Source organism: Onychostoma macrolepis, chromosome 20, assembly GCF_012432095.1.
Source record: "Onychostoma macrolepis isolate SWU-2019 chromosome 20, ASM1243209v1, whole genome shotgun sequence".
NCBI lineage: Eukaryota > Metazoa > Chordata > Actinopteri > Cypriniformes > Cyprinidae > Onychostoma > Onychostoma macrolepis.
Window position 1 is genome coordinate 31784896 of NC_081174.1, and position 9670 is coordinate 31794565.

At 44.3% G+C, this 9670-nt stretch overlaps 2 protein-coding genes across 3 annotated transcripts; both read left to right on the top strand.

Annotated features, from left to right (window-relative positions):
- Positions 1–979: 979 nt before the first annotated feature.
- On the top strand, positions 980–3906 carry LOC131527597 (bromodomain-containing protein DDB_G0280777-like). Of its 2 annotated transcripts, XM_058756806.1 has the most exons (4): positions 980–2662; positions 2699–3425; positions 3492–3564; positions 3645–3906. In XM_058756806.1, exons 1-2 carry the CDS (start codon positions 1008–1010, stop codon positions 3318–3320), a joined length of 2277 nt encoding a protein of 758 aa, XP_058612789.1. In that variant the 5' UTR covers positions 980–1007; the 3' UTR covers positions 3321–3425; positions 3492–3564; positions 3645–3906. The 2 variants fall into 2 exon arrangements, with proteins under 2 accessions (XP_058612789.1, XP_058612788.1); XM_058756805.1 differs by having other exon boundaries at positions 980–3425; positions 3645–3894.
- Positions 3907–6541: 2635 nt separating this feature from the next.
- On the top strand, positions 6542–8801 carry LOC131527600 (zona pellucida sperm-binding protein 4-like). The gene is made up of 6 exons (XM_058756808.1): positions 6542–7514; positions 7591–7778; positions 7852–7949; positions 8020–8177; positions 8248–8440; positions 8510–8801. Exons 1-6 carry the CDS (start codon positions 6572–6574, stop codon positions 8784–8786), a joined length of 1857 nt encoding a protein of 618 aa, XP_058612791.1. The 5' UTR covers positions 6542–6571; the 3' UTR covers positions 8787–8801.
- The last annotated feature ends 869 nt before the right edge of the window (positions 8802–9670 follow it).

The window sequence follows — 9670 nt, forward strand, 5'->3', positions numbered from 1 at the left end:
GAGCACCTTCTGATCAATGACAAAAATTAACTTTAACATTATGAGCTGATATTTGACTCCTAGTTCAAGTTCCGTTTATTTCTAAAGCACATTTACTAATGGCCGCTGGCCGACCAAAGTGCTGTACACTAATTACAATACAAATACACAGAAAAAAGAGACACAAAAATCACTAACCAATAAAAAATAAAAACAGGATAAAATTACATGTTAAAAGCCAAGACAAACAAATGAGTTTTGAGAGTGGATTTAAACTCAATTTGGGTCGGGAGATTCAAAGGCCACTTCAAAGGCTCTATTGCCCCTTGTTTTCAATATAGAGAGTTGCAATAATCCAGCTGAGATGTAATGAAGGTGTGGATAGCAACCTCTAAAGAGGTTTGAGATATTAGCGAAATGTGAGATAAATCAATCGTGACATAAATAGTCAAAATGACCTTTTTCATTTTTTTTTTTTAATTCTGTGGTGGAAATAAGCTTCCATATACTTAAAATAATTTACTGCTTAAAATAGTATTCTCGTCATATCTGTTAGAGCACACCTGTCTGCAGTGAGTGGTGAGGACAACGGCACCAAAGTTGAACATCTACTATTGGCTAGTTCCAGTAACTAACCTGGGCTTGAACCTTTCTTATTTGTTGTCAATATGACATTGGAATCAAGAAACACCATGTTAACAGAATTTAAGAACCAATTACAATCATATATTTTGAATTAAGTTTGAACATTTATGTTCAAAATGGGAAAAATAAGAATTGAATCTTGAGATCCAATGAGAATCACCCAGTTGCATGAGCTCCCATTTGTGTGAGTCTGGCGAATCAGAAAGAAGAAAGAAAGAAGACTTGAACTTTGAGAACCAATGATATATAAACTCCCACTTGTGCAAGTCTGGCGAATCATTACAGTTAATGAAGAGGGTGGGACTATCATTAATTAGCTGAAATCTGTAGAGTACAAAAAGACCAAAGGGCAGTCTCTCCACTTTGTGACTAGCTATTGAACAATGGCTGGAAGTTGGTGTTTGGGGCAGATTTTGGCAGTTTGTGCTTTGTGTCATGCTGTTCCTCAGCGGAATGATCTGCCCAGAAACCCTCAAGCTCTGATGTTCCAGCAAACTGACCAGCGGTTTCAGAAGCCAGTTCAACAGCAAACTGACCAGCGGTTTCAGAAGCCTGTTCAACAGCAAACTGACCAGCGGTTTCAGAAGCCAGTTCAACAGCAAACTGACCAACGGTTTCAGAAGCCAGTTCAACAGCAAATTGACCAGTGGATTCAGAAGCCAGTTCAACAAACTGACCAGCGGTTTCAGAAGCCAGTTCAACAAACTGACCAGAGGTTTCAAACGCCAGTTCAACAGCAAACGCCAGTTCAACAGCAAACGCCAGTTCAACAGCAAACTGACCAGCGGTTTCAGAAGCCAGTTCAACAGCAAACTGACCAGCGGTTTCAGAAGCCAGTTCAACAAACTGACCAACAGTTTCAGAAGCCAGTTCAACAAACTGACCAGAGGTTTCAGAAGCTAGTTCAACAGCAAACGCCAGTTCAACAGCAAACTGACCAGCGGTTTCAGAAGCCAGTTCAACAGCAGACTGACCAGCGGTTTCAGAAGCCAGTTCAAGAGCAAACTGACCAGCGGTTTCAGAAGCTAGTTCAACAGCAAACACCAGTTCAACAGCAAACTGACCAACGGTTTCAGAAGCCAGTTCAACAAACTGACCAGAGGTTTCAGAAGCTAGTTCAACAGCAAACGCCAGTTCAACAGCAAACTGACCAGCGGTTTCAGAAGCCAGTTCAACAAACTGACCAGCGGTTTCAGAAGCCAGTTCAACAAACTGACCAGCGGTTTCAGAAGCCAGTTCAACAAACTGACCAGAGGTTTCAGAAGCCAGTTCAACAAACTGACCAGAGGTTTCAGAAGCCAGTTCAACAAACTGACCAGAGGTTTCAGAAGCCAGTTCAACAAACTGACCAGAGGTTTCAGAAGCTAGTTCAACAGCAAACGCCAGTTCAACAGCAAACTGACCAGCGGTTTCAGAAGCCAGTTCAACAGCAAACTGACCAGGGGTTTCAGAAGCCAGTTCAACAGCAAACGCCAGTTCAACAGCAAACAGACCAGCGGTTTCAGAAGCCAGTTCAACAGCAAACTGACCAGCGGTTTCAGAAGCCAGTTCAACAGCAAACTGACCAGCGGTTTCAGAAGCCAGTTCAACAGCAAAAGCCAGTTCAACAGCAAACTGACCAGCGGTTTCAGAAGCCAGTTCAACAGCAAAAGCCAGTTCAACAGCAAACTGACCAGCGGTTTCAGAAGCCAGTTCAACAGCAAACTGACCAGCGGTTTCAGAAGCCAGTTCAACAAACTGACCAGCGGTTTCAGAAGCCAGTTCAACAAACTGACCAGCGGTTTCAGAAGCCAGTTCAACAAACTGACCAGCGGTTTCAGAAGCCAGTTCAACAAACTGACCAGCGGTTTCAGAAGCCAGTTCAACAAACTGACCAGCGGTTTCAGAAGCCAGTTCAACAAACTGACCAGAGGTTTCAGACGCCAGTTCAACAGGAAACGCCAGTTCAACAGCAAACTGACCAGCGGTTTCAGAAGCCAGTTCAACAGCAAACTGACCAGCGGTTTCAGAAGCCAGTTCAACAGCAAACTGACCAGCGGTTTCAGAAGCCAGTTCAACAGCAAACTGACCAGAGGTTTCAGAAGCCAGTTCAACAAACTGACCAGTGGTTTCAGAAGCCGGTTCAACCGCCAACGAAGCCGGTTCAACCGCCAACGAAGCCGGTTCAACCGCAAACCACGCCAGTTCAACCAACAACCACGCCAGTTCAACCAACAACCACGCCGGTTCAACCGCCAGCCACGCCAACAACCACGCCGGTTCAACCGCCAGCCACGCCAACAACCACGCGGTTCAACCGCCAGCCACGCCAACAACCACGCCGGTTCAACCGCCAGCCACGCCAACAACCACGCCGGTTCAACCGCCAGCCACGCCAACAACCACGCCGGTTCAACCGCCAGCCACGCCAACAACCACGCCGGTTCAACCGCCAGCCACGCCAACAACCACGCCGGTTCAACCGCCAGCCACGCCAACAACCACGCCGGTTCAACCGCCAACCACGCCAACAACCACACCACTCTAACCGCCAACCACACCACTTCAACCGCCAACCACGCCACTTCAACCGCCAACCACGCCACTTCAACCGCCAACCACGCCACTTCAACAGCAGACTGACCAGCGGTTTCCTCAGCAGTTTCAGCTTCAGAAGCCAGTGGCGCAGGCAGAGCCCCTTGATAAATGTGCTGTAGCTGATTATGAGCAAATCCAATGCGGACAACCTGGGATCAGTGGTGCTGAGTGTGACGCAATGAACTGCTGCTTTAATGGACAGCAGTGTTCCTATGGGAGAGCAGGTAAGTGTTCTCGGTCTTATTCTGTTGCTGTTATTCTGTTATGGCTTAACTCTTTTCCCCTCTCAGATCTTCATCCACTGCAGTACAGAGGTGTGTCCTCCCTCTTCTGGCTCCTGTGAGCAAAGCTGCACCAGGAAGAGTGAGTACTTGCTGTAACTTAACTTGATGAAACGAGTGTTTTTGAAATGCCCCTCACGCTTTTACCAACTTCTCCTGCAGGGAGAGACACTCATGCCAAGACCATCTCGAGTGGACAGACGGTGGTTTCTAGTGGAGAAGTTACTCTGGTCATGTGAATTCAGTGATTTTAATAAACTGCATGTAACTTCAAGATTCTTGTTTCTCTGGCTTTTGTTAGCTGAGTCTCAAACACTGTTTATAGTCTGGTTTAAAGGGACCCTCTACTAAACTGGTGCTCCGTTTGCTTTAGTAAGGTCTCCCATTCTCACCAACAAAGTGACATCTTGCTAAAGCTGAGCATCTACAAAACTTAATTTGGCCAACTGCTTGTTAAGCTCCAATGGCAGACCTAGGACCCACCACTCAAATCGTCAAAATGCCTTATGAAATTAAAGGCTATGACCGAGTGCTATACGGATTTCTCTGGCCAGTGTTAACACCATTCCTGCTTCCTGGCTGGTGTGCAGTGATGGTCAGTCATGACCAATGTTCCCTCTAAGCCGTGCACTTCCGCGCAGAAGTTACAGCTTTACTTCACAGGAATAAATAACACTTTAAAGCATATTAAAGAACTTTACTGATTCCAAACTTTTGAACGACATTGTATTATACTGTAAAAATGTTTTTTCGGGTAACCGAAAATGTACATTTAGTTACATCAAGGGTCAAATCAAATATAAATGGCAAATTAAAGTTAAAATTCACACACGTTTTTGTGCGCGCTGTACAGGTCTGGTATAAAGAGTATTTTTGCTCAGGTGTCTGAAATCTCTGCCCAATAAAGAAAAGTTTTACTCAGCAAGAAAAATTTCGAGGGAACATTGATCATGACCAATAAAACCGATCTCCAAAGAAAGCAAACAACACCACCCTGACCAAACTTCTCTCCTTGCTCTTTTACGACCCCCTGCCTCTGACTCTCCTCCCTCGCTCTTCTTCCCCAAAAGCAAGAATATCCATATGCCACAAGTGTTATATCTTGTGAATGTTGTTTGTCCCCTTTCATGTTTGGTGTCATTTTAAAGGTCTCTGTGTGATGGGTAAATTGGTGTGAATTTCACAGTAGCCCCTTGTATTATGAGAAATATTGAAAACTTAAGTTAACTCTGTACTTCTGTCATTTTAGTCTAGCTCCGTGTTCAATCTGACTTCAATTCCAAGTGATCATTAAATTTAGACAATATTTATAATTAAAAACTGATCACAGACATCGATTGTATATTAATTTAGATATTTGATTATTCTGGAAATCCCATACTTTAAATTCTTCGTTCATTAGGGACCAGGTATCGCACAGGAATTACACTTTGACCGATAGTGAATCCACGGACACAAACTTGTCAGTTCTGAACTTATTCAGAGGGTGCAGAGTGGTTATAACTGCGCCTGCATACTTTCCTATATACTATATACTAAAAACAGTATATTCACAAGATACAGTCTAACACATAGGGCATGTGGATATCCTTGCTTTTTGGGGAAGAAGAGTGAGGGAGGAGAGGCAGAGAGGGCAGGGGGGAGAAGGGGGTGGTAAATGATCAAGGAGATAAGTTTGGTCAGGGTGGTGTTGTTTGTTCTCTTTGGAGATCTCTTCTCCAGATTAGTTTCATGGTTTTATTGCATGGCATCTGTCTTTGCGAGAGTTCCTGAGTTTTGGCCTCAGAATTAAATTTATAAGGAAATGAATTCACTCCTTGCACACCAATGGATGAACCATGGGGAACGCCGTGAGGGACTTTGGATTTCTGTTTGTCACTGGCTTAACACGGTGTAGCTCTCGTGGTTATAGGAAAAAATACACTTTTTGTTATGAGTATGCAGAACTGACGAGTTTGTGTCCGTGGATTCACTAAAATCGGCCAAAGTGTAAATCCTGTGCGAGACCTGGTCCCTAATGAATGAAAATTTGAAAGTATGGGATTTCCAGAATAATCAAATATATAAATTAATATACAATCGATATCTGTGATCAGTTTTTAATTAAGAATATTGCCTAAATTTAATGATCACTTGAAATTGGAGTCAGATTGAATGCGGAGCTAGACTAAAATTGAAACTAAATCCAGATAAATTCAGAGGCGCAAGTAAAAGACCGAACATGCATTAAACCTACGAGCAGGCCGCTGGATTCCACTGTTTGGGCTGGCGGGTGGAACCTTACACATAAAATATTTAGATTATAGTAGTAACTTTTAATTCAAGAATTTCCAAACTGGTTTTAGAAAGCTAGGACAAAGACGCTTTGACTGGCTCCTTTGACCCCAGCGCCAAAAGCAATCAAAGCTGGTGCACAGAATGTTTCAGTTGAAGAATTTACCTGTTGCATTTGTTTCCAACCATTTTTCCCAGACGTGTCCTGGGCAGGATTTCTATATTGCTTTGATTAAAAGTACCACGAGAGAGTTTCGAAAACATAAGGAATCGATGTCATACACAACGATCGGTCTGCACACGCAAACAAAGCCAAATCCTAGATCAGGGGTCACCAAACTTGTTCCTGGAAGGCCAGAGTCCTGCAGAGTTTAGCTCCAAAGTTTCAAAAGTTCAGTGCTTTTGAAAGTGAAGTCAAGTTCTTTTAATTGTATAGTGTATTTCATTCCCCCAGTTTCATTCCCCACTGTTAAAGTACCAATTCTATTCAACCAGTGTAGTACAAAGGATAAGACCAAGGCTGAATCGGGAGTGCATGCTACCATACTAGTTCTTCCATAAATAATTATATGACAGAAATGGTAAAGTTAGTAAGATTTCCTGAATTCAGCTTAAGTTTGTATCTATATCCATATTCAAAATAAGAAAGAAAACTTGAACTTTGAGAACCAATGATATATAAACTCCCACTTGTGCAAGTCTGGCGAATCATTACAGTTAATGAAGAGGGAGGAGCTATCATTAATTAGCTGAAATCTGTAGAGTACAAAAAGACCAAAGGGCAGTCTCTCCACTTTGTGACTAGCTATTGAACAATGGCTGGAAGTTGGGGTTTGGGTCAGATTTTGGCAGTTTGTGCTTTGTGTCATGCTGTTCCTCAGCGGAATGATCTGCCCCAGAACACTCAAGCTCTGATGTTCCAGCAGACTGACCAGCAGTTTCAGAAGCCAGTTCAACAGCAAACTGACCAGTGGTTTCAGAAGCCAGTTCAACAGCAGACTGACCAGTGGTTTCAGAAGCTAGTTCAACAGCAAATGCCAGTTCAAAAGCAAACTGACCAGTGGTTTCAGAAGCCAGTTCAACAGCAGACTGACCAGCGGTTTCAGAAGCTAGTTCAACAGCAAACGCCAGTTCAACAGCAGACTGACCAGCGGTTTCAGAAGCTAGTTCAACAGCAAACGCCAGTTCAACAGCAGACTGACCAGCGGTTTCAGAAGCCAGTTCAACAGCAGACTGACCAGTGGTTTCAGAAGCCAGTTCAACAGCAGACTGACCAGTGGTTTCAGAAGCCAGTTCAACAGCAGACTGACCAGTGGTTTCAGAAGCCAGTTCAACAGCAGACTGACCAGTGGTTTCAGAAGCCAGTTCAACAGCAGACTGACCAGTGGTTTCAGAAGCCAGTTCAACAGCAGACTGACCAGCGGTTTCAGAAGCTAGTGCAACAGCAAACGCCAGTTCAACAGCAGACTGACCAGCGGCTTCAGAAGCCAGTTCAACAGCAAACTGACCAGCGGCTTCAGAAGCCAGTTCAACAGCAAACTGACCAGCGGTTTCAGAAGCTAGTTCAACAGCAAACTGACCAGCGGTTTCCTCTGCAGTTTCAGCTTCAGAAGCCAGTGGCGCAGGCAGAGCCCCTTGATAAATGTGTTGTAGCTGATTATGAGCAAATCCAATGCGGACAACCTGGGATCAGTGGTGCTGAGTGTGACGCAATGAACTGCTGCTTTAATGGACAGCAGTGTTACTATGGAAGAGCAGGTAAGTGTTCTCGGTCTTATTCGGTTGATGTTAAACAGATTCTCAGAATTAACCTTCTCTTGTACCCTTGTTCCAGTGACTGTCCAGTGTATTAGAGATGGTCAGTTTGTGGTAGTGGTGTCTAGAGACGTTACTCTGCCTCGACTGAGTCTGGATTCGGTTCGTCTACTGGGTGGAAACGACCCACCTTGCGGTCCTGTGGAGTCCACACCTTCTTTTGCTATATACCAGTTCCCTGTGACCGCATGTGGCACGAGCATGATGGTGAGCAGCTGCTTCTGGTGTTATTCTGCTTTGCTTATGATGGACTGGATGCTAACACTGTTCCTATTCACAGGAGGATAGTGGATATGTGGTGTATGAGAACAGCATGACCTCCTCATATGAAGTAGGGATTGGACCGTTCGGTGCCATCACAAGGGACAGTCACTTTGAGTAAGTGATCTATGACTTGGGTGAATTTTAATCTCTGATAAATGCTACAAGCTCACCGTCTGTTGTCCAGGCTTCTCTTCCAGTGTAGGTACTCTGGAACTTCTGTTGAAGCTCTGGTTGTGGAGGTCAACTCTGTTCCTCCACCTCCACCAGTAGCTGCTCCTGGACCTCTCAGGGTGGAGCTCAGACTGGCCAATGGCCAATGTGTCACCAAAGGCTGTGCTGAAGGTAAGGTCTTGTCCTGTGTCTTCCTAAAGCCTTTCAAACTTGAGTCCGCTTAAACCCCAGTGTTCCTCAGGGGATGAGGCCTACACGTCCTACTACAGTGATGCTGATTATCCTGTCACAAAAGTCCTGCGAGAGCCTGTGTATGTTGAGGTGCGCATTATGGAGAGGACTGACCCCAACATTTTCCTGATACTGGGACATTGTTGGGCGACTTCAACCCCCAGTCCACTCAGTCTCCCCCAGTGGGACCTTCTGATCGATGGGTGAGTGTAATGCCAATCTTTATCCAGTTAGTCTGCTGGGAGACACTTTCTAACCTCTTTCCCTTTCAGATGCCCTTACCAGGATGACCGTTATCTGACCACACTGGTTCCAGTGACTGGCTCATCTGGTCTTCAGTTCCCAACCCACTACAAGCGCTTTGTTGTGAAGATGTTCACATTTGTAGATCCAGCTCCTCTGCAGGAAACCGTATGCTCTCTAGCTCTTCCTGAACCCTTAATATTACACTTAATTCTTAAATGGATTCTATGGCTTAACTCTTTTCCCCTCTCAGATCTTCATCCACTGCAGTACAGAGGTGTGTCATCCCTCTTCTGGCTCCTGTGAGCAAAGCTGCACCAGGAAGAGTGAGTACTTGCTGTAACTTAACTTGATGAAACGAGTGTTTTTGAAATGCCCCTCACGCTTTTACCAACTTCTCCTGCAGGGAGAGACACTCATGCCAAGACCATCTCGAGTGGACAGACGGTGGTTTCTAGTGGAGAAGTTACTCTGGTCATGTGAATTCAGTGATTTTAATAAACTGCATGTAACTTCAAGATTCTTGTTTCTCTGGCTTTTGTTAGCTGAGTCTCAAACACTGTTTATAGTCTGGTTTAAAGGGACCCTCTACTAAACTGGTGCTCCGTTTGCTTTAGTAAGGTCTCCCATTCTCACCAACAAAGTGACATCTTGCTAAAGCTGAGCATCTACAAAACTTAATTTGGCCAACTGCTTGTTAAGCTCCAATGGCAGACCTAGGACCCACCACTCAAATCGTCAAAATGCCTTATGAAATTAAAGGCTATGACCGAGTGCTATACAGATTTCTCTGGCCAGTGTTAACACCATTCCTGCTTCCTGGCTGGTGTGCAGTGATGGTCAGTCATGACCAATGTTCCTCTAAGCCGTGCACTTCCGCAGAAGTTACAGCTTTACTTCACAGGAATAAATAACACTTTAAAGCATATTAAAGAACTTTACTGATTCCAAACTTTTGAACGACATTGTATTATACTGTAAAAATGTTTTCTCAGGTAACCTAAAATGTACATTTAGTTACATCAAGGGTCAAATCAAATATAAATGGCAAATTAAAGTTAAAATTTACACACGTTTTTGTGTGCGCTGTACAGGTCTGGTATAAAGAGTATTTTTGCTCAGGTGTCTGAAATCTCCGCCCAATAAAGAAAAGTTTTGCTCAGCAAGAAGAAAATTTCGAGGGAACATTG

Coding starts and splice junctions, on each gene's coding strand:
- LOC131527597 (XM_058756805.1), top strand. CDS start 1,008: ATGGCTGGAAGTTGGTGTTTGGGGCAGATTTTGGCAGTTTGTGCTTTG.
- LOC131527600 (XM_058756808.1), top strand. CDS start 6,572: ATGGCTGGAAGTTGGGGTTTGGGTCAGATTTTGGCAGTTTGTGCTTTG. Junction 8,178..8,247: donor CACCAAAGGCTGTGCTGAAG/GTAAGGTCTTGT, acceptor AGTGTTCCTCAG/GGGATGAGGCCTACACGTCC. Junction 8,441..8,509: donor TGGGACCTTCTGATCGATGG/GTGAGTGTAATG, acceptor TTTCCCTTTCAG/ATGCCCTTACCAGGATGACC.